The 27,195-nt window shown below is 42.2% G+C and overlaps 1 protein-coding gene across 1 annotated transcript in view; it reads right to left on the bottom strand.

Annotated features, from left to right (window-relative positions):
- snd1 (staphylococcal nuclease and tudor domain containing 1) overlaps positions 1-27,195 on the bottom strand; it is an 84,405-nt gene that overhangs the window by 54,872 nt on the left and 2,338 nt on the right. Inside the window, exons 2-12 of the mRNA XM_083528377.1 lie at positions 26,320-26,469; positions 26,052-26,172; positions 18,783-18,864; positions 17,983-18,146; positions 16,607-16,698; positions 15,668-15,826; positions 14,716-14,822; positions 12,530-12,620; positions 10,425-10,529; positions 6,597-6,698; positions 2,066-2,172 (exon numbers count right to left, since the gene is read on the bottom strand). Of these exons, the coding sequence (XP_083384503.1) occupies positions 2,066-2,172; positions 6,597-6,698; positions 10,425-10,529; positions 12,530-12,620; positions 14,716-14,822; positions 15,668-15,826; positions 16,607-16,698; positions 17,983-18,146; positions 18,783-18,864; positions 26,052-26,172; positions 26,320-26,469 (1,280 nt within the window). The remainder of the gene's footprint in view (positions 1-2,065; positions 2,173-6,596; positions 6,699-10,424; positions 10,530-12,529; positions 12,621-14,715; positions 14,823-15,667; positions 15,827-16,606; positions 16,699-17,982; positions 18,147-18,782; positions 18,865-26,051; positions 26,173-26,319; positions 26,470-27,195) is intronic.

Genomic DNA, 27,195 nt, shown 5'->3' with positions numbered 1-27,195 from the left:
GTCTCTCACAGTGGACATGCACCTACGATGACAATTTCAGACCCCTCCATGATTTCTAAGTGGGAGAACTTGCAAAATAGCAGGGTGTTCAAATACTTATTTTCCTCACTGTATATACACTAGGGATGCACCGAAATGGAAATTCTTGGCCGAAACCGAAAAAGGAGGAAAGCAAGGCCGAAAACCGAAACACCAAAAGAAATTATGCCAATTATTATTACCATTGCATTTATGGCTATGATTGTGTACTAACCTTACTAAAATCAAGGCATTTCAATTGCATAAATTCATATTAAAGTTTCAAAGAATAAATCAATTACAAATTATGAAAATATTTATTTATAGCACATTGCAACAATGCACAGGATAAAATTTATTAAAATTCAAACTTAAATGTTTACCTTAAATGCACTCATGTGTACATTAAATAATAATGTACAGGCCCTCTGGCCTGCTGAAAGGTTGTAAAATTAAATATGTTCTTTCATAAAAACAAAGTGCATTCAGAACAAGTGCAACTGCTTAAAGATACAATAATACCACTGGGAAACTTCCTGCCTTTTCAAAAACGTCCACCACAGACGGAGTACGCATGCTCGGAGGGGTTTTGCTTTTCTGTGCTGCGTTCCTCTCATATACAGTATAGCGATCGAATGTTTGGATTTCAAATTAAATCCGACGTGGAGAAAGTTTTTGCAGACGCACCCCCTCTTGAAATTTCGGCATTACATGTTTTGCATATCGCTATCCGTGGGTCTTTCTCAGATATACTAAAATACGTCCACACCGTAGACATGTTGCTTCAGACAAGCACGTGCAGGCCGCGGTTTCTGTTTGCGTCATCACAACAAACTGTTTCGGCCGTGTTTTTTCGGTGATCAAAGTCTTTCGGCCGAAAACCGAAAATTTACCTTTGGGCCATTTTCGGCCGAACATTTTCAGTGCCCGAATATTCGGTGCATCCCTAATATATAATATAATATATATATATATATATATATATATATATATATATATATATACACACACATACATATACATATACACATACATACACACACACACACACACACATACATATATATATATATATATATATATATATATATATATATAAATATATACACATATTTTATATATATATTTCTTTCTTTCTATATATGTGTGTGTGTGTGTGTATATATATATATATATATATATATATATAAAGAGATACAGGAAGACTGTATTGCGATGATCCAAATTTACAAACTACATGTGAGCAATAAATAAATACATTGAGCTTTAGGTACTATTACTATATACTATCTATTAGGGGTATAACAATACACACTCCTACTGAACTATATTGGTGCTGAACTTTTGTTTATAGTGCACATGTGTAATCAATGCAATCTTTGTTTTATGTGTGGAACATCATTCAAATCTGAAATGTTAAGTGACAGAGTGAATTAATTAATTAATGGATGGAATTTATTTATGAATAAATAAACTGAATTAATAAATAAATAATGTGCGTTTATTAAATGTAGACATTTGTTAAAGTTTGATGAAATGAGTAGTTAATCATGTATGACAGTTAATTATAACATCTTCAAGAAAAAAAAAAAAAAAAAAAAAAAAAAAAAATTGAATTGTCTAAAATGGTTCTAATATATGAAAAAAATGAAAACATTCAAAAATGAAAAAAAAAATTAATTAAGTTTTCAATATAATTTAATCGGTTACTCAATTTAAATCAATATAATAAGAGTGTTTTGTATTAATTTTATTTATCCTATTTTATTTTTTAGATTTTTAAATTTTTATGTAAACTGTTGATTTTCCCAAATGTTAATAATACAAAACAACGTTAATAAAAAAATTACAAGCAATTTATGTTTTGCATTTCTTTCCTCTAAATTTACCCAAATTGAACCAAACCATGACTTAAAAACAGAGGTACTTACTGAACCGTGAATTCTGTATACCGTTACACCACCAGTGTCCATTCAAATACACAGATTATAACAGTTCCATCAAAAGTCACTGACTGCAAAATTGGACAACATGCAACTGAACTTACATTCCTCCAATGGTCACGGTGGCACAGGTGCGCTCGGGAAAAGCTGGGATGGGCCCTGTTTCTGAGCTTGTAGTTGCAGCTCTGATGTAATCGACAGTGACGTTGACCTAAGAGTACAGAGAGATCACTCAGTCAACCATACACTAATAATCAGCTCCAGAAATGTACAGGCCACTGAAAACTCAGATACAGAAACATACTAATATTTGACTGCTTCGTGATTGTGCACTACATCGGACAAAACTGCACCAAAAAACTAATTAAACATGACTTTTTTTCCCCCAATTTCCCAGAGGTGGACAGTCATCAACTAAGGAGACATGAGAATATTTATTTAAAAAATAATTAAACATTAATCCTCACCCTGATAATGAATAGTGCCTGTGGGCTGCTTTTTCCAAGCTCAATCTCTGAATAAATGATGTCTAACTAAGCTGTAGAGCTCTGCAGAGCGCACGCTCCTTATACACCAAAACAGTTCAATAACAGAAAAAGAGGTTTGACTAAAACCTTCTACACAGAATGTAGCCTTCTGGGTACCTGCAATAACACCGTGCAAACACACAAGTATGCAGAGCGAAAACACAGTGCACAATCATCCTGATCGAAGGATCAAGTGAGATCTGTTCTCGCTCAAGAAGTTGTGTCCCTCTCCTGTAGTTCAGTGAGAGTGTAGGACTGTGTGCAGGTCCCAACACATTTATTACTTACAAACGATTACAGTCATACAGAGAAAACAGACAGACACTTGGTTCCTAACAGAAACAGCTCTGTAGAGCATTCACTTTCCTCAACATACAAAACATCATCTCACACACACTCAACCTCACTCAGCAAAATGTACTTTATAGCCCTCTGAGGAAAAAGCAACACTTGAACCAGGGGATAAAGGAGGGGAAAAAAATGCAATTTAACACAAAGTAAGGCACAAAGAAAAGACAGGACGGGACAGAAAGACAAGAAGTGCACTGACTCAGTATTTGGAATTACATTCAGATCATTGAAATTTGTTAATATTTTGTATTTCTCAATGTTCTGGATAGATAATGCCGTCCCATTAAATATGCTGCATCATTCGAATGCTTTTTCTATACATTTATTAAAATCAAATGCAAAACTCCTTCTGATAGCCATTTAAAATGAGGGGAAGTGGGATCAAGGCCTATTGAGTGGGCTTGGGCTTGTGAGCTGCTTGCCCAAGCTGTTATGATTGTACAGGTTGCATCGATATTCAAGTGGAGGTGTACTTTTAAGAGTGGGGATGATTCATGCAATGCATCTCAAAGAGAACAATCTAATGCACTTTGGCTGGACACACTGAGTACTCTCCAACAAACATTAGCCATTTAACCAACAACCGCATACAAGAAGATGGAACTATCAGAATAAACCGTTTTCTGATAAACAATCTAACACACTTTCCAATTTATCAAGCATAAATAAATAAAAAATAAAAAAAAGTGTGTAAAGTATTGATTTTATTAAATTTTGTGATCCCAAGCACATGAGTAGCAAAAGCATCAACCAAGTGTTTCTGGAAAATGCATCAAAAATCCTGCAGGTTTTTTTGGCCAAATTCCGGCTTCAACTGTTTCAGCTCAGTACTGATAGCGGGCTTTCAGCCACAAACTACTCTTTTAAGGCCCTTCCTCATTTCTATTGGGTTAAGACCTTAGCTTTAATTATGGCCATTCCAAACTGTTCATGTTCTTCTGTTTTATTATTTTATGGAGGGAACGTGCTTACTGTTAAACTTTATTTCACAAACAGATACCCTGATGTTCTCCTCTAGGATTTTCTGGCACTATTCCGAATTCCAGTGTCCATCAATAATAGCAGCTAGTCCTGAATGTGAGGCAGCAAAGCAGCCCAAGAATGATACTGCCACCCACATGCTGCACAGGGATGATAATCTTATGTTGCAATGCATAATTTTTTTTTTTAGCAGAACACTTCCAATTAAACCAAAAAGGTTCTGGATTTTGGATTTGACTGTCATTCAAAAGAAACCTGTGGGGTAAAGACTAGACTTTGTTCATGAACAACTACGTTTACTGAAACTTGGAGGTAATGCCAACATCTGACTTCTGCTCCATTGATTAAAACACTTCAGTTACCCCTTGAACTTAACCATAAGTTACAAAAGCATTCTCAGACATAGTTTACTTTTAGAAAAGGCCAGCCTTAAACTTCAACAGCCATAAAACATCTCCACAGTCAGGCAAGAAATACATAAGACAAAAAAATAAAAAATAAAACCGAACCACAACACCTTACCGAACCACAACACAAGCACAGATGCTGAATAAATCACAGAATCCATAACAACATGGCATCCACCATTTCATAAAGCTCACTCAGGTAAAATAGTTAATTTGGCACATTTCACTCATTACCTAAGGAAACTTTAGATCAAACTTGTTGTACTGAAAATACAGTGTTAACCATCAGGCCTTAAAGGCATAGGAGTTTAGCAGATTTTGTCACTGCTGTTACCAAGGCAGCCAGAGAGGCACAAGTGTCTCTCACATTGGCGTTAAATGCCCTTGGCATACACATACTCCAGTGTCCTAGCAACAACAAAATGAATCAAACCGAAAAATAAAAACTGCCTGTGTTTATTGCATAATGCCAGTAAACTTCCCCGCTAAACCATTTATCTACAATAAGATGTTTTGGGAACAGAATGTAGCAGGCAGGTTGTGGTTTTGATGAAGTATACAGCAGGAGTGTTTGGGGACGAGCTAATTAACATGGTACATCAATCTGGACTGTGTATATGTTTCTCTCTCTGTCGTTCTTGCGCTTTAACTCTCTGTCCCTGAGCAGTAAGCGAAGACTTTGAATGTGAACTAAAAAAGAAAAGGGATATTTTTTTATTCTCCTTTTTGATTACTGTTCTGCAGTGTGAGTGCAATGACAAATAAATCAGGGTTCAAGCAGGTTTCATTGTGTCCCAGCTGGTGTACTGAGCAGAATGCCCTTGGAATAAACAAACAGAAAAATATGGCCAACTTTGCAGTTCACATTTTAAAAGTGCAGCAATAAATAAATCATGAGTAGATGTTCCGTGTTACGAACATCGTTAGAATACATCAGTCTTAATGAACAGCTACATGTACACTGATGATTCATTTCCTCTTGGGAAAGGTATAATTCAACTCTATCTTTTATTGCCCACTCGAGATAAATGTATGGGAATTTAAATCCCTTTTTATCACTTTATCAGCAATTCTTGCACTGACTAACACAGACACTGCCACATTATGTACATTCTTCAGTAAAACAAACTTTTAACTGCTCTTTCATACATGATTATATAAAATGTATCATGCAATTTGTGATTTATAGTCATCTCATATTAAATGTCCCTACAGTCAGTATTTATTAGCTATACATTTTAGATCCTAACCCATCTGAATACCATTATAATGTAATGAGACCCTACTTTACAAACCGCAGTTCATTTACACGCAGGAATTTATTTAGGTTTTTGTTCAGCTCCTGCCAATCTACCAATCACTGCAGTGTTATAATGTAAATAAACGCCCAAGCTCTTGAAAATGAACGTCGTCTTGTTCCTGGATCATAAACGACAAATGGTTTTCCATCTTGGACTTTTGCATGTTAATTTACAACCAAAAGAAATTGGCTCTGATCAAACAACTCACCAAAAACATTCTCACCATTTTATTCTCGGTTTACTGTTAGTGTGAGGTGTGTTTAGGGAGGCATTTGTGCAGTATTGGTCTAAAACTGATTAATATCCATGAGGTTGTTACTGTAAAACAGACTTAACATTGGTAAAATAGCTAATTAATACATACATCAGTTATTGCTTTTTGTTTCAGCCATTGCTATTTATATCTCAGTAACACAGAAACTCAATCACTTAGTCAATCACCCACCAACCCACTCACTCAACCACCCACCCACCAACCCACTCACTCACCCACCTACCAACCCACTCACTCACCCACCTACCAACCCACTCACTCACCCACCTACCAACCCACTCACTCACCCAGCCACTTACTCACCCACTCACTTAACCACCCACCAACCCACCCACCCACTCACTCACTTAACCACTGCGCTTCCATTTCCCTTTAAAATAAAGGTGTTGAAATATCTGCATTAGTTTTTCCACGCTGCATGCTTTTAGTAACGATGATAAAAGCTTTGTGATTTAGTACCGCTGACACACAAAAAATAAATAAATAAATAAAATTTGAGCAAAATTATCCACTTCTGTAAAAACTCAAACAAATGTTTAGAACTGTTTAAACTGTGCTGGGTACTCACAATTAACATCAATGGTTTATATATGGAACATACCCATTTAGTGATGAATGTTTTTATTACACAGTTTTAGGTTAACTGCACTTTGAACTTTAAATGTGTCCCTGTTTCAAACCCTTTTAGTATCATCTCAATAAATATTGGAAAATTAAGAGCTGTTAAAGCAGACAGTCACATTGACTGAATGATTTTCATACAGTTGATTTCCATTCCTGTTTTAAGACATTACCTTTTTTCCAATCAGCTTCTTTCTCAGGAATTCTCTTGCCTCAAACATGTATGGAATGTCATAAAGAGGACGGAACCGCTTGTCTTTGTCCTTATTCTTCTCCTGTGGAATGTAAAGGGAAACAGGTGGTTAATCTGAAAGACCATGTTACATTATATTATACAACTGTAATATATCTAACAAATTCTTATAGACAAACATGAAGGCTAACAGGAACAGAAAGTGATCAGATGATGCAAAATATACCACTGCATTGGTGTAACAATGTGAAGGGTAAATGTGCATCACATGATAACTGGCAAATTTGCTTCATTTATATTATTACTGATTGAAAAAAGATTAATTTAACTATCAGCTGCTGATCAGGAACATTCACGGTTCTAACCATATCTGATCTATTCTATAGTCTTCATAAATAAACCTCAGTGATTCTGTTCAAAGTGAAAATGCTGGCAGGAGCAGAACAAACCCATGATCTTGTCTTTGGATTTTGTTAGGAGGATTTCAGGAGGAATGACACCACTAATCATATCAGTCAGTATAAAAAGCTCGTTGCACTGGTAGCACAAAATGACCACTATAATATACATTTTTATGTTCTTTTCAAATGCTGATTAAATTAATTTGTGTTAGGATTTATTACTGAATGTCAGCAATGTAACTCCTCATTCACTTTAGTTCACCTGTACATTAACGCAGTTATATACTTCCAATCATGTGGCAGCAGTACAGTAAACAAAACTATACAGATAAAGACCAGGAGCATCAGTTAATGACTAAACATCTCGGTGACTTTTACTGCATCACAAATGTTGGTACTATAAAGTGCTGGTTTAAGTTGACCAAATGATTTTGAGTTGAAGTGGATAATTATTTGGCCTCAGATTCTTGTTCCTGGCTGACGGTCTGTTGCTGTTGTATTGTAGATCATCCACATCAAAATTTGATGTAATGCTCATTTTAAGATATGAACATTTCTGCACCAGTTCCCTTTGCCTTCAGTTGCTGCTTGTTTGTGGGTTTTGTGCTTATAGTTTTGTCTTCAGTATAGGAGAAGCAGCTCAGTTGGGTGGAGGTGAGGTGACTGGCCAAGAAATTTAAGAATTTTATTTACTTTTTTTACTTTAAGAAGCTCTTGAATTTTATTTGTCACATATACATTACAGCACAGTGAAATTCTTTTTTTCACATATCCCAGCTGGTTTGGAAGCTCGGGTCAGAGCGCAGGGTCAGCCATGATACAGCGCTCCTGGAACACCGAGGGTTAAAGGCCTTGTTCAAGAGCCCAGGAGTGGCAGCTTGAACCCCCGCACTCAGCACTCACATCATCAATAATCACCAGTGGTCCAGTTCTGCTGGCAGCCACACATGCCCATGCTGTATGCTTTGGCCCAGAAATCCTCCTTTCCTTCTCCATACTCTTCTCTTTCAATCATTCTGGTACAAGTTAATCTTTGTTTATTTTTAAAATATATATATGTAATTTTTTTTTGTTCCATAGGTGATCATTCTTTTTTAAATTGCCTTGTTCTTGCGTAGGTTTTTTTACATTCAGAAAGGTGTGTCACAGGAGACTTTGACGATACACCTACCTCCTCCAGAGTTTCTTCACTCATTGAAATTGTGAAGGGTTTTCTTTTTTTTTTACCTTTAAAAGGAAAAAATTGCAGTCATCCACTTGCTTGTCTTTCAGGTATTTTAGTGTTACTATGTTTGCCAGTGCATTTCTTCTTCAGAAGAGTGTTCCAAAGACTTTTGGCCTCTCTCTCTGGGCTGTTTGTGTTTTAGCCTAATGATGGTCTGTTATACTTTTACAATTTTGACATAGTAAGAGTTCCAAAAACCAAATGCAAGCTCAACACTTGGAATAAACACCAGGGATTTTCTCTATTCATTTGCCATGGAATCAGAGGAAAACACCTGCACATGAAACTGTCATATGGTAAAAAAAAATCTTTATATTGGGACTGAAACGTTTCCTTGAGTAACTTCAGTATTTTGAGGAAAAAAAAAAAAAAGCATTGTGGCAAATTATAATGCTTTGTTTATTCCATTAAACTACACACGGAGCGCTCCGTTTCCCACGGACCATTATCACTGACACCCCACCTGCTAAACTCTAGACCGCACTGGGATCTCATAAAATGTCCCGTACGCTCAAAACAGGGCTCTAAGCGTCCATTCAAAGGACGTGTTCACTATGTGCGTCAACAATTCCATTTCTCGCCTTCAGTGTTTCCACGTCGTGCGTACGTGGGGCTCGGAGTCTACTTCCAGGTGCACACTCTCTCCAGTCAAGTTTTTAAATAAAGCTTAAATAAAGCTTTGCATGGAAAGAGGTCTACGCACATTTTCAGCCTCGTTTTTGCTTTTGCCATGTATATAAATGAGAACCCTGGACAGGTAACACAGAAGACACTGCAGAATAAAAAAGGAGGAACAGAGAGAACAGCGAGGGGAAGAGAAGATTCAGGCCAAAGTACACAACAGAAAGTTTCCAAAGTTTGGCAAAAAAAAAATTTTTATTTAAATATAAAAAAACACCACCATACAGTGTGTTTACCTTTAAACTAACTTGGAATTGATTTTTTTTATTGAAAATAATTGTTTATTTTGTGTGTGTGTGTGTGTGTGTGTGTGTATATTAATATATATAGCAAAAGTACTCCTTATTTTTAAACTCGATTAATCAATGCAGGAATCAGTAGAATACTCGATTACTAAAATAATCAATAGCTGTGGCGCTTTTTTAATCATGTTCCTGAATTGGAGTATATACTCTGTATATTACAACATTCCTTAAGTTTTTTTTTTTTTATACTCACTCTCAATAGAGTGCACTCAGATAACTGCTCAAACATGTTCAGCTGGAACAACTGTTCAAACCTTCTGATAATTCCAGAGCTAAAAACCCTAATGTCCACACAGCAACTGCTAAATGCATTAAATACATTAATGACTTAGACATGATTCATGGATTCTGAATCATATTATAAATGTTATTATTCAAGACATGACAAAGACGCAGCAACATGGTGAACATGGAAAAGGCTTCAGTAAGACAGAACCGGTGTTCGTTTAAATTTTAAGTGTTTAATTATTGACAATTAAACATGTCAAATTACTTATAAGTGACAATTGCTATGTAATAGGGTTAATGTTGTACATTTTAATTTGCCATCAGCTATGCTCAATCTGTAAGCACCACTGCTTCTGAGTTTCTGTTCTGCAAAGACAAAATCTACCATTTGACAGGAGATAATGTTCCTGTAACTAAAGTTCAGGAGCTAAAATCATTCTTGCAAAATGGTTTGTGCAGTGGGAACATACCAATTGCTGTTCCAGACTAGAAAAATGGACTTCAAAATCATCTGTTTGTAGGTAGACTGTGTTGTGCTTTCAGAGATGCTTTTAGTGCTCATTACTGTTGTAAAATGCAGCAGTCCAGTCTTTTTTTTTTTTTTATTAATATCAAAGTTGATGGTGGTGGTGGTTAATTTATTATTCACAAATTTATACAATTTGAAATAATACCCAATTGAATTATTTTTTTAGTGACACAGAAGTGATTACTGTACAATTTTCTACATTTTGTCTACATCAAAGAGTGCACTGTTGTCTTGGATCTTACCAGATATACTTTATAGAGAAAAGTGCACAGAGGCTAAAGGTCAAAATCTGAATCATGAAGTTTAATGAAAAAAAGACAGAAAGGAAGACAGACAGACAGAAAGGTGCTTTTCACATCAGCAATCTACAAAGCCTAAACCCAGTGTATTTAGTAAAAGGTGCACACAGACACACAGTGCCACATTCACTCACTCATACCTCGCCCTCAATCCTGGGGGGTCGAATGCTGGACAGATGAATTGTTTTGTATTCACCAGAGTTCAACTTCACAATAATGGCATCTGCATTCATAATCTGCATCACCTGCAAAGTGGAGGAAAAACAAATATGCAGAAAAAAGTGAGAGATGGGTTAAGTAAGTCACTTTAACAACATGGACCACAGCTTGTTGCCAGAGAAACAGCCTGGAAATCCAACATGAGCAGAGTCTGATGAAGCACAAGAAGAAAAAAAAAAAAGAAAGACAGTAGCATAAATACTTCGCCCACTTGCTTCTAGATAATCTCCCCATCCTTCTTCCAATCTCAAATCCCCAATTATCCAACAATTACCCTAATGGTAATGAAAGCCTAAATGCCCTCAGTGACAAAGAACACATACACCACATTTCAGGTGAACAGCAGTTCTAGGGTGACGTTATAAAACTGCATCCTCAAAAATGGAGAAGATGAATAAAAGACAAGAAGCATTAAAACATTGAAATCCACTAAAAGGATTCTTAAAACTACATCATCATCTTAAAAAAAAAAAAAAAAAAAACACCCATCCTCTGCCACTTGTTAATAACTTGGCAATCTGAAAGGAACAGAACAGACTTTGGACAGGTGCAGAAACAGATTATACACAAAATGATTAACAAACAAGTAAGCATGAATGAAACCCTCTGATCCTACACCCAAACTGGTTTATTCCAAGTTTAGGAGAAAAAAAAGCTGAACTCGGAAGGATGATCAAGAGAGAAGATATTTTAGCTTTCAATTGCAGCTCAGTGGGGAAAAAAAAAAACTCCATTAAAAAAAAAAAAAACAAGTGTCTCTCTCTATACAGGTCTGTAGAAAAGGACAAACACATGCTCAGCATGCATGCGTTATCTCTCCTACTCTTTAATAATACATGAAGAATGTGGACATTCTTTTAGCACACATGGGAGTTATAGCTGCATATGCAAAGATCCTCAATGAAAGCTGCTGCAGAAACATGCAGCAAACCTCCATGACTCATTCTGCCACTGCACAGTGCGTTCCAGCAAGAGAACAGCACCATCTGTAGGCTATGAGCTAAACTGCAACTACATATGCGTAATGATGAATTGTGTGTGTGTGTGTGTGTGTGTGTGTGTGTGTGTGTGTGTGTGTGTGTGTGTGTGTGTGTGTGTGTGTGTGTCATTAAAAACTTTATGTATTCAATAAGAAGTAATGGCACAATGGGAAATGTACAGCATATTGCAGAGTAAGACACAGCAGATCAGTCTGTTGGGGCAAATGATAGGGATGCTATTAGTCACTGATTTGCATTGCTATAAAAGTACAGTGCATCAGCATAAAGGTTAATAATGTCATGCATTGATTTAAAAAAGTGTGCAAGTTGGCATTTGCATCACTTTTAACATATTTGCATCAGTAAAAATTTATATATATATATATATATATATATATATATATATATATATATATATATATATATATATATATATGGAATCTGACCAATAATTTGTGATTAATTTTTATGTAGATTGATTTCTTGTCACTAAACTGTTTCTTGAATGTGTTCTCACAACACTACGGAGACCGAGGTATGTCATTTACATTTGTGGCATTTAGCAGACGAATGACTGAATGGAATAGTATATTTTTCTCCCATTGTATCGTAATTCATTCAAACAGTGTTGAATCAAACTGAAATCGGATCTCACTGTATCGTAAAGGGTGAATCATATCGCACTGCATCAGTAGCTGCTCCTTATGTAGCTTTAAATGTATCTTATCGCTGTCTGTGCATCAAGATGCGATTTGCATTGGCCTCAGTTATGGTGATGCACATCCCTAATAAATAGGAGTGATTTATGCCCCAGTTGATCTGTGGCTGCACCTTCTTTTAACATGCTTTCTTTAATATTAATTTTATATTTATTTATTGTGTTACAATCACATTAAAGTGTAGCGTTAGAATTACAGTCACAGAATTTGGTGGGACACGGTTGCGGTGAGGAGAATCGTTAGTAAAAAACAACAACAACAAAGAAGACTGAACTTTAGTTTCAAATTTAGTTCAGCGTTACAAAAATAAAACTACTTTAGACTTACCTTTGCCACAAACTGTCTGTCCTTCTGGTCCAGATTAGCAGTGGGAGCAACATAGTCCTTCCAAATCCTGACTTTACGCTCTTTAGCCAAACTACAGAATAAATAAACACCAATTCAAAAATCTATTCTGAGAAAATGAACCAATATTCTATACAAACAAGCCCACAGCTGTAAAGTCCTAACCAGCACATCATCAGCCTCCTGCATGATCAGCAAGGTCACTCAGTTTAGTTTACCTTTTTGTTAAAGATTAAACAAGTAACAATTTTAAAGTACATTTTTATTTTTCCCTGATGATCAAACCAACAACAAAACAGCAAAAGGATTTATAGCTACCAGAAAACAGAATATGGTGCATATTTATGAGAGCAGAGCCAGAATGGAGGAAAAGAGGATTAAAAAATATATAATCAAGGTCACTTGTCTGAGAAGGCCAGGTATGAATGAGTGCTTCTTAGACTTTATGCAAATACTCTAACACATCTGAGCAGATCCTGTGGTGCCGCTGCAGTCGGCTGCGGGTGCATGCAAAGATACACTGAAGTTCCACGGAGTAATTTCTAAAGAACTTCTGTGAAAACTCAAACCAGCCGATCTGGCACTAACACCCTGGCTGCATGTCATTAATCAATTCAATAAATAAATAAAAAATAAATATGCATTTTAATGTCAGTAATTTGTCCTGATTAGTTTTAGAGCCCTATTGAGTGAGCCAGTGACCACGGGGGCAAAAACGATCTCCGAGATGGTACGACAGAGAAACCCTGAGTTTCAGGCTGAAAAGTGAAACCATCCTTATCTGTGTGACACACAGTCTGTGCTGCACTGATGTTACACTGCTGGTTTTATAGCTGCATAAATGTGCAAGTACTACAAATAAAGTGTCCACAAGAAAGAACCTTAGAAACTACCGTAATTTCCGGACTATTAAGCGCACCCAAATATAAGCCGCACCCACTGAATTGTACAAAGATTTTTATTTTGAACATAAATAAGCTGCACCTGTCTATAAGCCGCAGGTGTCTACACTGAAACTAATGAACTTTACACAGGCTTTAATGAAAGACAGTGTCTGTTACACGGCTTGTATCTAAACAGTAGCCTACCAAGAAAGTCATTGTTCACTGTCTTCCTCCTTACTTTCACAACTATTTTTTTTCTCCCGATGCCGTGCAGCTCAGAACACAGGTGAAGTGTGTTTTCATGCCCGGTTGTTTTCAGCGTGACGAATGATTCGCATTTCCTGTAGACAGTCCGAGTGAGCGGCAGGTCGAACGTCAGAGGAACCTCATCCATATTTATGATGTGGTGCGGCTCGATTCAGTGGGAGCGCATCTGATCACCCATATGAGGATGGGTTCCCCTTTGAGTCTGGTTCCTCTCAAGGTTTCTTCCTCATATCATCTAAGGGAGTTTTTCCTTGCCACTGTCGCCACGGCTGCTCATCAGGGACAAACGCACACCATTCACCTTCACTGTTGTTTTCTGTAAAGCTGCTTTGAGACAATGTCTGTTGTGAAAAGCGCTATACAAATAAACTTGACTTGACTTGACTTGATTTAATATAAAGAGTTTCATTGGTTCACCTGAACCTGTTTCGCAATTTCATTGGTCTAATGTTATGGGTCTCATTTTTTTGGCGGTGAAACTGGGAAAACCCAGGAAAAATCCATAAATTAGCCGCTTCATTGTTTAAGCCGCGGGGTTCCAAGCGTGGGGAAAAAGTAGCGGCTTATAGTCCGGAAAATACGGTAATAATTATGTCATAAAAACAAAGTTAAATATCTTGTCCTACTGTTTTAAGTTAATAATTTGAATTATTTGAAAAAAGAAAAGAAAATCCCAAACTAAAAGGTTTTAGTTAAACTAGAAGCACAAGATGCTGGATTCCCAAATCTCCCATTACGACACGTGACTTCCTGTTACTAGGAGACAGCAGTAATAAAAGAACCATTTTTTGCACTGACTAATTCAAGCGGTCAGCAACTGCATCACAGCTTTTTCCCCATATTCTGTGCAGTTGTGGCACTTCTAAAAATTTACTTTAAATTGGCAGTTCTGTTGAATAAACATCTTTACTATTTTATATAATGCCTGATTCTGTTTTCCATTGATGATTAACAGGATCTAATAAATGTAAGTAACTGCTGAGTATCATCTGCTAGGGCAGAGTCCAACAGACTGACCGTTCAGCTGCCCGCAGTTTCTCTGCTCCCTGGGTATACACAGCCATGGACCAGTCCACACAGCGAGCAAAGCCTTCTTTCAGCAACAGCTCTGTGATGTTCCCGTTCTGCAGGACACACAATGAATCACATCATGAGTTTTTTTAAGATAAGAAATTCAACATTGACAAAATGTGAGTAAAATAAACAGCATATAGTATTATTTTGCTTAATTTTGTCAATGTGTGTAATTCTATTACTGCATTGGGCAACTAATGGTAACGAAAATCAGTCCTTCTATCTCAAATCCGTTAAAGTCTGGGAAAAATCTGGTTTAATGGAAAACTGATTGAAATGCAGGGCTTTTCACTTTCTGATGTTAGCTTTCACTCAGACACGCCCCCTAGTGACCAACACCAGAAAGAATTAGCCATTTCATTTTGCTACATGCTAAAGAACATAAAATAAAATCACTATTTTCGGTGATAATACCAGCTATAAACTGAGGTGATTGGTTGGCTGGTGTTCAGCTAAAGGTACCACTAGTACCACAAGAACAGTACACATTGAGCCAGACTGCTTTTATGATACCAAAACATCGCTCCTCATAGAAAAGAGTGGTAAAACATTATGGGATGGCAACCTTACAGCTTTCCACCATGAAAAAACTAATGATTCACAAAAGCACACATTGCCATACAATAGATAAGCAGACTACTACTAGCTGTGAAGCAGAACACCATAATGTGTACCAGTAGCATATGTAAAAGGTAAGAAGGGAAAAGGGGAAAATGGCTCCATTACTGTGGGATGTGAATGAACGAAGTGGACCTGAAAAATGTGTACCGTTTGATCTGTGGCTGATTTTAGATGATTTTTTAGAACCAGTGTTCATTACGTGTCTAACACTTTAACACTGAAACCAAAATGAACGAGGTAAAGACTAAGAAGAGAAGAGAGAGGTTTGTTATACCGGGTGAAGGATGGTACCCAGGATGATCTGGTTGGGACAAGACTCCAGAATTATCTGCACATCTCTCTGCAGCAGACGGGACTCAGTGAAGAATTTTGCCTCTGCTGCAAATGGTTCTGGTGACTCTGTTCCATCAGCTTCCCTCCTGAATGTTGGACACTAAAAAATATGAAACAAAAATAAGCTATGACACATTTCTATCCTGATTGGAGAAGTCTTTCCCCATCTTTACATAGACCACTGAAAAAGCAAAGAAAGGCATCGTATTAGAGTGTTAGAAAGCACAATGTGTGTGCATTTACAGTGGGTATGGAAAGTATTCAGACCCCCTTAAATTTTTCACTCTGTTATATTGCAGCCATTTGCTAAAATCATTTAGGTTCATTCTTCTTCCTCATGAATGTACACACAGCACCCCATATTGACAGAAAAACACAGAATTGTTGACACTGTTGCAGATTTATTATAAAAGAAAAACTGAAATATCACATGGTCCTAAGTATTCAGACCCTTTACTGTGACACTCGTATATTTAACTCAGCTGCTATACATTTCTGCAGAGCCACTGAGCTCTGCAGCTAACTTAACATGATGTTGGCCTTTCTGCAGCTTCTCTCCCAAGTTTTAGTGCAGATTCCATTTCCTAATAATTGATTAAACTGTGCACTCTGGAATATCGAAAAATTTTGTATTTTGAAGATATTTTGAAAATTGGAGATTTCTATATCCATGCATGCAATTATCCAATCAGATATAGAAACAGTTATGAAGCTGAACTTCCCTCTGACATACATGGATTTATTTATATCCAAATTAAAAGATTGGATTTTTGCACTGGAAGTTTATTGAATTGCCAAATAGCGTTAATAAAAGTATAGTTAGTTCCACTCACAGGACATGAAATTTATGTGAATATCACACTTAAATACTTATACTCACTTTGATTCCAGACAGCATCACAGTGACGAGGTAGTAATCAGGCAGCAGGAGAGCTCGCACAACACTACCGTCACGGACATGTTCAATAATGGCTAGTGTGAAAGAGGGAAAGCAAAAAGACAAGTTATTGATGACTGAGCATTTCATAGTAAAAGAACCACCTACAGCAAATTTAGGTATTTAAAAAAAAAAAAAAAAAAAAAAAAAAAAAAAAAAAAAAAAAAGAAACACGTGAAAAAGTTTGCAAATACATGTGTGGTGCAGACAGTGAGCTATGGGGCAACTGAATACTAACACGATAAATAATAAGTGTGATCTGGTTTGCAGTGAAGTTCATGTAAGATTGTATTTAATAAACTGCCTACATCTGAAACTGAACTGAGGTGAAAGTCTTTGTTTATTAGCAATAACTAGTTATTACAAAACCAAAATAAATTAATTGAAATAGAATACATGAATTAATCAAAAATGGTCAGTAAATAATTATGAATATTATACCACATTTAGTTTACTTTAGTTTTTTTTTAAAAAGTAATTCTCAGTTTCTTTGAACTCTTTTTTTTTGTATTCAACATATGATAAAGGATTACAAACAAAGCTAGCAAAATAATTCACATCAGAGTTTTTCAGTGAGTGGATTACGATTTTCGGAATTTCTCTGGTTATAATCAGGGCTTGAAATGCAAGTGTGCAGCTAATGAATGCAGGCACCTTGTGTTAGTCTTTTAGTTGATGGAAACATCTCAATATTCTTATGCTTTATCTGATAAATAGCAGCAATGTTCTATAGAAGTTGGTGACATCTTATTTAATTGTTATTTAATTAAACCCTGTTAAGAGTTGTGTTTTCCTGTGTTAGTGTTAACTGATCAAAATGCTGCAAATAAAACAGACAAATACTTATCTTAAATACTACTTAATACTTTTTTTTTTATCTTTAAAAGACCAGATCAATTAATTAAAACAAAGTTATTGATATGAACTGATTGCAAAAAGAATTAATAGTGGATTATTTTGTTATGAAAAAATCATAAATAAGTGATATTAAAGTAGCTTTTTAAGATTGTTCTGAATGAGAGTTCAGAACCTCCTGTCTGTTGAACATAGTGTTAAATCACAAAGAGGAGTAGATACCACAGAGGAACACACAGGAACACACCAGAATATATTTTAGTTTATATTTCTGTGAAAACGTAATGACATGTACCTACACCTGTTTACATTTTGGTATTGGATCATTTTTGGCTGGTTGCTCAGGTTGTTTCCAGCAGAGAGGACACGGCCGCATCAAAGAAATATAAAAGGACTGTCCAATGGTGATAGACTTATTGGGGACGTTTGTCTGGCACTAAAAAAAAAAGGAACCAGTGACTCACCATTTACTGGTTTCTGGTGTGAGGAGTCCACAAAATTGCGGGGATTCTCAATGCTGTATTTGATGAGATCTCGAATTGTGTGAGCACCTCCACCCTCAGACCACAGGCCTTTTTTAGCTGCTTTTGCCTGGTCCTCCAAATCACACAGTCTGGCCTGCTCAGGACTGCGCGCGCGCACACACACACACACACACACACACACACACACACACACACACACACACACACACACACTTTGGGTAACAGCCAATATTATATAACAATATAGTTCTATAGCAAACACCATAAGACCCAAAGTTAATCTAAATAAAGGCACAAATCTTTCTATTATAAAATGCACAATAAAAATATCAACTCATTTCAGATCTAGTTCAAACAACATTTTATATCGTTAAAGTAGACGCTACATTTTATAGTGATCTGGACTAAAAAAGGTGATCTGGAATATTAATATCTATACTTAATGACATCATTCTGCACTACATGAGGGAAATAATAATAATAATTTAATGACTTTAACATACAGCAGCTAAGTGTTCCTCTTGTTTTGTTATTTCAGCATTTCTTCCACAGAAACACACCCTCCACATGCTCACACACAGTACAGCTCCTCACTGCAGTCACATGACAAAATGTGGACTCAGTGTGTCATTTACTACAGAACCGTAGTGTGAAGAGGCCAATTTGTAAAAAAAAAATAAAAATTCTTTGTGTGTGTGTGTGTGTGTGTATATATATATATATATATATATATATATATATATATATAAAAAAAATCTGGAACTAAACACAAGCCTTACTTTGTGCCTCTGATACCCTCTCTGCGGACTGTGGCAAGACCCTCAGCAACCAGCGATTCAGCAATGTTCTCCCCTGATGTGTCTGAGGATCAAATCACAAACTGTAAATTGAAAACGAAAATACAAAGAATGGTGTTCTGATGTAACACACTTTGTTTCCTCCATCCCACAACCTACATGCACCAACAAGGATCCTATTGTACAAACTTTTTTATTCACCCTTTATAGTTTTACTAACATGCACCATTTACCACTAGTACTGTATTATTTAAAAATTCTAACCTCTCTCACACTCCATCCTTCTCCTTCTCTCACCCTCCATCCTTCACCCTTCTGTCACCCTTCTCCCTTCTGTCACCCTTCTCCCTTCTTTTACCCTCCATCCTTCTCCTACCCTCCATCCTTCTCTCACCCTTCACCCTTCTGTCACCCTTCTCCCTTCTTTTACCCTCCATCCTTCTCCCTCTCTCACCCTCCATCCCTCTCTCACCCTCACCCTTCTCACCCTCCACCCTTCTCTCACCCTCCACCCTTCTTCCACCCTCCACCCTTCTTCCACCCTCCACCCTTCTTCCACCCTCCACCCTTCTCCCTCTCTCACCCTTCACCCTCCATCCTTCTCTCACCCTCCATCGTTCTCCCTCTCTCACCCTCCATCCCTCTCACCCTCCATCGTTCTCCCTCTCACCCTCCATCCTTCTCCCTCTCACCCCTCCATCCTTCTCCCTCTCACCCTTCATCCTTCTCCCTCTCACCCTTCATCCTTCTCTCACCCTCCACCCTTCTCTCACCCTCCAACCCTTCTCCCTCTCTCACCCTTCTCACCCCTCTCACCCTTCTCCCTCCCCTCTCACCCTCCATCCCTCTCTCACCCTCCACCCTCTCTCACCCTCCATCCCTCCCTCACATCTCTCACCCTCCCTCCATCCTTCTCCCTCTCACCCTCCATCCTTCTCCCTCTCATCTCTCACCCTCCCACCATCCTTCTCCCTCTCTCACCCTCCATCCTTCTCCCTCTCTCACCCTCCACCCTCCATCCTTCTCTCACCCTTCACCATTCTTCCTCTCACCCTCCATCCTTCTCCCTCTCTCACCCTCCATCCTTCTCTCACCCTTCACCATTCTCCCTCTCACCCTCCATCCTTCTCCCTCTCTCACCCTCCATCCTTCTCTCACCCTTCACCCTCTCACCCCTCTCACCTTCCGTCCTTCTCCCTCTCTCACCCCTCTCACCCTCCTTCCTTCTCCCTCTCTCACCCTCCATCCTTATCTCTCTCACCCTCCCCTCTCACCCTCCACCCTCTTCCCTCCCCTCTCACCCTCCACCCCTCTCTCACCCTCCACCCTCCATCCTTCTCTCACCCTTCACCATTCTTCCTCTCACCCTCCATCCTTCTCTCACCCTTCACCATTCTCCCTCTCACCCTCCATCCTTCTCCCTCTCTCACCCTCCATCCTTCTCTCACCCTTCACCCTCTCACCCCTCTCACCTTCCGTCCTTCTCCCTCTCTCACCCCTCTCACCCTCCTTCCTTCTCCCTCTCTCACCCTCCATCCTTATCTCTCTCACCCTCCACCCTCTTCCCTCCCCTCTCACCCTCCACCCTCTTCCCTCCCCTCTCACCCTCCACCCTCTTCCCTCCCCTCTCACCCTCCACCCTCTTCCCTCCCCTCTCACCCTCCACCCTCTCACCCTCCACCCTTCACCCTCTCACCCTCCACCCTTCACCCTCTCTCACCCTCCATCCTTCTCTCACCCTTCACCATTCTTCCTCTCACCCTCCATCCTTCTCTCTCTCTCACCCTCCATCCTTCTCTCACCCTTCACCATTCTCCCTCTCACCCTCCATCCTTCTTCCTCTCTCACCCTCCATCCTTCTCTCACCCTTCACCCTCTCACCCCTCTCACCTTCCGTCCTTCTCCCTCTCTCACCCCTCTCACCCTCCTTCCTTCTCCCTCTCTCACCCTCCATCCTTATCTCTCTCTCACCCTCCCCTCTCACCCTCCACCCTCTTCCCTCCCCTCTCACCCTCCACCCTCTCTCACCCTCCATCCTTATCTCTCTCACCCTCCCCTCTCACCCTCCACCCTCTTCCCTCCCCTCTCACCCTCCACCCTCTTCCCTCCCCTCTCACCCTCCACCCTCTTCCCTCCCCTCTCACCTTCCGTCCTTCTCCCTCTCTCACCCCTCTCACCCTCCTTCCTTCTCCCTCTCTCACCCTCCATCCTTATCTCTCTCTCACCCTCCCCTCTCACCCTCCACCCTCTTCCCTCCCCTCTCACCCTCCACCCTCCCCTCTCACCCTCCACCCTCTCTCACCCTCCATCCTTATCTCTCTCACCCTCCCCTCTCACCCTCCACCCTCTTCCCTCCCCTCTCACCCTCCACCCTCTTCCCTCCCCTCTCACCCTCCACCCTCTTCCCTCCCCTCTCACCCTCCACCCTCTCACCCTCCACCCTTCACCCTCTCTCACCCTCCATCCTTCTCTCACCCTTCACCATTCTTCCTCTCACCCTCCATCCTTCTCCCTCTCTCACCCTCCATCCTTCTCTCACCCTTCACCATTCTCCCTCTCACCCTCCATCCTTCTTCCTCTCTCACCCTCCATCCTTCTCTCACCCTTCACCCTCTCACCCCTCTCACCTTCCGTCCTTCTCCCTCTCTCACCCCTCTCACCCTCCTTCCTTCTCCCTCTCTCACCCTCCATCCTTATCTCTCTCTCACCCTCCCCTCTCACCCTCCACCCTCCCCTCTCACCCTCCACCCTCCACTCTCACCCTCTTCCCTCCCCTCTCACCCTCCACCCTCTTCCCTCCCCTCTCACCCTCCACCCTCTTCCCTCCCCTCTCACCCTCCACCCTCCCCTCTCACCCTCCACCCTCCCCTCTCACCCTCCACCCTCTCTCCCTCCATCCTCTCACCCTCCATCCTTCTCTCACCCTTCACCCTCCATCCTTCTCCCTCTCTCACCCTCCATCCTTCTCTCACCCTTCACCCTCCATCCTTCTCCCTCGCTCACCCTCCATCCTTCTCCCTCTCTCACCCTCCATCCTTCTCCCTCTCTCACCCTCCATCCTTCTCTTCCCTCTCACCCTCCACCCTCTCTCACCCCTCTCACATCTCTCACCCTCCATCCTTCTCTCACCCTTCTCCCGCCCCTCTCACCCTCCATCCTTCTCTCACCCTTCACCCTCCGTCCTTCTCCCTCTCTCACCCTTCACCCTCTCACCCCTCTCACCCTCCGTCCTTCTCCCTCTCTCACCCTCCATCCTTCTCTCACCCTTCTCCCTCTCACCCTCCATCCTTCTCTCACCCTTCACCCTCCATCCTTCTCCCTCTCTCACCCTCCATCCTTCTCTCACCCTTCACCCTCCATCCTTCTCCCTCGCTCACCCTCCATCCTTCTCCCTCTCTCACCCTCCATCCTTCTCCCTCTCTCACCCTCCATCCTTCTCTTCCCTCTCACCCTCCACCCTCTCTCACCCCTCTCACCCTCCACCCTCTCTCACCCCTCTCACATCTCTCACCCTCCATCCTTCTCTCACCCTTCTCCCGCCCCTCTCACCCTCCATCCTTCTCTCACCCTTCACCCTCCGTCCTTCTCCCTCTCTCACCCTTCACCCTCTCACCCCTCTCACCCTCCGTCCTTCTCCCTCTCTCACCCTCCATCCTTCTCTCACCCTTCACCCTCCGTCCTTCTCCCTCTCTCACCCTTCACCCTCTTACCCCTCTCACCCTCCTTCCTTCTCCCTCTCTCACCCTCCGTCCTTCTCCCTCTCTCACCCTCCGTCCTTCTCCCTCTCTCACCCTCCCCCCTCTCTCCCTCCCCCCTCTCTCCCTCCATCCTTCTCTCACCCTTCTCCATCTCACCCCTCTCACCCTCCATCCTTCTCTCACCCTTCACCCTCCATCCTTCTCCCTCTCTCACCCTCCATCCTTCTCTTCCCTCTCACCCTCCACCCTCTCTCACCCCTCTCACATCTCTCACCCTCCATCCTTCTCTCACCCTTCTCCCGCCCCTCTCACCCTCCATCCTTCTCTCACCCTTCACCCTCCGTCCTTCTCCCTCTCTCACCCTTCACCCTCTCACCCCTCTCACCCTCCGTCCTTCTCCCTCTCTCACCCTCCATCCTTCTCTCACCCTTCACCCTCCGTCCTTCTCCCTCTCTCACCCTTCACCCTCTCACCCCTCTCACCCTCCGTCCTTCTCCCTCTCTCACCCTCCTTCCTTCTCCCTCTCTCACCCTCCATCCTTCTCTCACCCTTCACCCTCCGTCCTTCTCCCTCTCTCACCCTTCACCCTCTTACCCCTCTCACCCTCCCTTCTCCCTCTCTCACCCTCCTTCCTTCTCCCTCTCTCACCCGCCGTCCTTCTCCCTCTCTCACCCGCCGTCCTTCTCCCCCTCTCACCCTCCCCCCTCACCCTCCTCCCTCTCCTCTCACCCTTCTCCCTCTCTCACCCTCCACCCTTCTCTCACCCTTCACCCTCCGTCCTTCTCCCTCTCTCACCCTCCTTCCTCTCTCACCCGCCGTCCTTCTCCCCCTCTCACCCTCCCCCCCTCCCCCCTCTCACCCTCCCCCCTCTCACCCTCTCACCCTCCCCCCTCTCACCCTCCCCTCTCACCCTCCCCTCTCACCCTCCATCCTTCTCCCGCTCTCACCCTCCATCCTTCTCCCGCTCTCACCCTCCATCCTTCTCCCTCTCTCACCCTCCATCCTTCTCCCTCTCTCACCCCTCTCACTCTCCTTCCTTCTCCCTCTCTTACCCCTCTCACCCTCCTTCCTTCTCCCTCTCTCACCCCTCTCACCCTCCTTCCTTCTCCCTCTCTCACCCTCCATCCTTCTTTTCCCCTCCATCCTTCTCTCACCCTTCTCCCTCTCACCCTCCATCCTTCTCTCACCCTTCACCCTCCATCCTTCTCCCTCTCTCACCCTCCACCCTTCTCTTACCCTTCACCCTCCATCCTTCTCCCTCTCTCACCCTCCACCCTTCTCCCTCTCTCACCCTCCACCCTTCTCTCACCCTTCACCCTCTCACCCTCCATCCTTCTCCCTCTCTCACCCTCCATCCTTCTCCCTCTCTCACCCTCCTTCCTTCTCCCTCTCTCACCCTCCTTCCTTCTCCCTCTCTCACCCTCCATCCTTCTCCCTCTCTCACCCTCCATCCTTCTCCCTCTCTCACCCTCCATCCTTCTTTCCCCCTCCATCCTTATCTTTCTCTCTCACCCTCCTCCCTCCCCTCTCACCCTCCACCCTCTCCATCCCTTTCTCACCCTCCTTCCTTCTCCCTCTCTCACCCTCCATCCTTCTTTCCCCCTCCATCCTTATCTCTCTCTCTCACCCTCCTCCCTCCCCTCTCACCCTCCACCCTCTCCATCCCTCTCTCACCCTCCTTCCTTCTCCCTCTCTCACCCTCCATCCTTATCTCTCTCTCTCACCCTCCTCCCTCTCCATCCTTCTCTCACCCTTCTCCCTCCCCTCTCACCCGCCATCCTTTATCCTTCTCTCACCCTTCACCCTCTCACCCTCCGTCCTTCTCCCTCTCTCACCCCTCTCACCCTCCTTCCTTCTCCCTCTCTCACCCTCCATCCTTCTTTCCCCCTCCATCCTTATCTCTCTCTCACCCCTCTCCCTCCCCTCTCACCCTCCATCCTTCTCTCACCCTTCACCCTCCATCCTTCTCCCGCCATCCTTCTCCCTCTCTCACCCTCCATCCTTCTCTCACCCTTCACCCTTCTCCCTCTCACCCCTCTCACTCCCCGCTCACCCTCTCTCACCCCTCTCACCCTCCATCCTTCTCCCTCTCACCCCTCTCACCCTCCATCCTTCTCCCTCTCACCCCTCTCACCCTCCATCCTTCTCCCTCTCACCCCTCTCACCCTCCATCCTTCTCCCTCTCACCCCTCTCACCCTCCATCCTTCTCCCTCTCACCCCTCTCACCCTCCATCCTTCTCCCTCTCACCCCTCTCACCCTCCATCCTTCTCCCTCTCACCCCTCTCACCCTCCATCCTTCTCCCTCTCACCCCTCTCACCCTCCATCCTTCTCCCTCTCACCCCTCTCACCCTCCATCCTTCTCTCACCCGCCATCCTTCTCCCTCTCTCACCCTCCATCCTTCTCTCACCCGCCATCCTTCTCCCTCTCTCACCCTCCATCCTTCTCTCATCCTCCTCACCCCTCTCACCCTTCATCCTTCTCACCCTTCACCCTCTCACCCCTCTTCCTCCCCTCTCACCCTCTCTCACCCTCTCTCACCCTCTCTCACATCTCTCACCCTCCATCCTTCTCTCACCCTTCACCCTTCTCCCTCTCACCCTCTCTCACATCTCTCACCCTCCATCCTTCTCCCTCTCATCCCTCTCACCCTCCATCCTTCTCTCTCTCACCCCTCTCACCCTCCATCCTTCTCCCTCCCGCCATCCTTCTCCCTCTCTCACCCCTCTCACCCTCCATCCTTCTCCCTCCCGCCATCCTTCTCCCTCTCTCACCCTCCCACCCTTCTCACCCCTCTCACCCCTCTCACCCTTCATCCTTCTCTCACCCTTCACCCTTCTCTCACCCTTCTCTCACCCTTCACCCTTCTCTCACCCCTCTCACATCTCTCACATCTCTCACCCTCCATCCTTCTCCCTCTCACCCCCTCTCACATCTCTCACCCTCCATCCTTCTCCCTCTCACCCCTCTCACCCTCCAGCCTTCTCCCTCTCACCCGCCATCCTTCTTCCTCTCACCCCTCTCACCCGCCATCCTTCTTCTCTAACATCTCTCACCCTCCATCCTTCTCTCACCCTCCATCCTTCTCCCTCTCTCACCCTTCACCCTTCTCCCTCTCTCACCCTTCTCCCTCTCTCACCCTTCTCCCTCTCTCACCCTTCTCCCTCTCTCACCCTTCTCCCTCTCTCACCCTTCTCCCTCTCTCACCCTTCTCCCTCTCTCACCCTTCTCCCTCTCTCACCCTTCTCCCTCTCTCACCCTTCTCCCTCTCTCACCCTTCTCCCTCTCTCACCCCTTTCGCCCGCCACCCTCTTTCACGTCTCTCACCCCTCCTCCTCCACCCTCAAAAAGCCATTTTTCTTTACTTTTATTTTTCCAATGTAATCAATCTTTAGAATAATCGTTTGTTGCAGGCCCACTGTGAAAATGGCCTGGCAGAATGACCAGTAAGTGAAGGTATATCACAGATGTACATATTAAACTGCTAACTCAGTATGTGTACAGGAACAGTGATCATCAACAAAGCCTCATTCCCTCATAAATGCTCCTTACCCTTTCCCAGGTACACTGCTCCGTACTCCCTCCCCTGCTGGGTTTTGATTTCCACTGTAAAGCACACCTCTTTCCCAATCATTTTTTTGCGCAGGAACTCACGAGCCTGAAAAGCCCAGGGCTACAAAATGCACACAAAACAAAACGCTCAGTAAACAAAAACTAATGGCTACAAAGAAAAGAGTCAGTTGGCAAAGTTTGAAAATTGAAATAGTAAGTATATTATGTACATTAAGACTACAACTGGAATGTGCCATTTCATGCACACCTCATCTGGGGTGTCCTTGGTGTCAGGCTGGCTCTGGGTGGCACGGCGGGCGAGGGCACCCGCACGCACATTGCTCAGGTTGATCTGTCGCTCTGGAGGAGGGCCGCCTCGTGGCTGGCCTCTTACAATGATGGCACATCCAGAGAGGACCTAAACAGACCACAAACTCTCATTACACTTTAACACGATCACATTATTACAGAATCTTGATCTCATTAAACAAGATAAAACTAGTTATAAGGATACCATAAAATCAGAAGCCAGTGTGAATGATTTAGTTCCTGCAACAACAAATCTGTGATTTAGAAATCTCTTCAGATTCTTCTGCCAATTTAGAATACAAATATAGAAGAGACTTGGCTAATGCTTTTCAGTAGATCTACCTTAGACAACTGGTAGTGGAAATCAAAATAACATGCAAATATTGAAAGAACATTTAAACTAAAACAATGAAAAGTAAAAGGTAAAAAAAAAAAAAAAAAAAAAAACAGTGAAAAGTGAAAATGCACCGCAGGCCGTCGTGTGTGTGTGTGTGTGTGTGTGTGTGTGTATGTATGTATATGTGTGTGTGTAATAAAAAAAAAATTATTATATATATATATATATAGATATATATAAATAAAACAATGTCTAAGGTAATTATCATAATCTGTTTATGTGCTTTATATGAAATGCACTCTAGAAGATCTCTCATACAGACTCTTCTAAACGGAATTTTAAAAAAAGGAAAGATATAGAACTATAATTCACTTTCAGACAAACTTGCAAAAGTAGATATTAGAGACGGTTGTTGCTCACTTAAAAATCAAAGTGGTCCATTATCTAAACAATCCTGACCAGTGATGACCTTCAGTGAGGTCAGATAGTATTCAGAAC

The sequence above is a fragment of the Silurus aristotelis genome (assembly GCF_946808225.1).
Source record: "Silurus aristotelis genome assembly, chromosome: 24".
Lineage (NCBI taxonomy): Eukaryota > Metazoa > Chordata > Actinopteri > Siluriformes > Siluridae > Silurus > Silurus aristotelis.
Note: the sequence above shows the minus strand (reverse complement) of the source record. Positions and strands in the feature narration are given on the sequence as shown.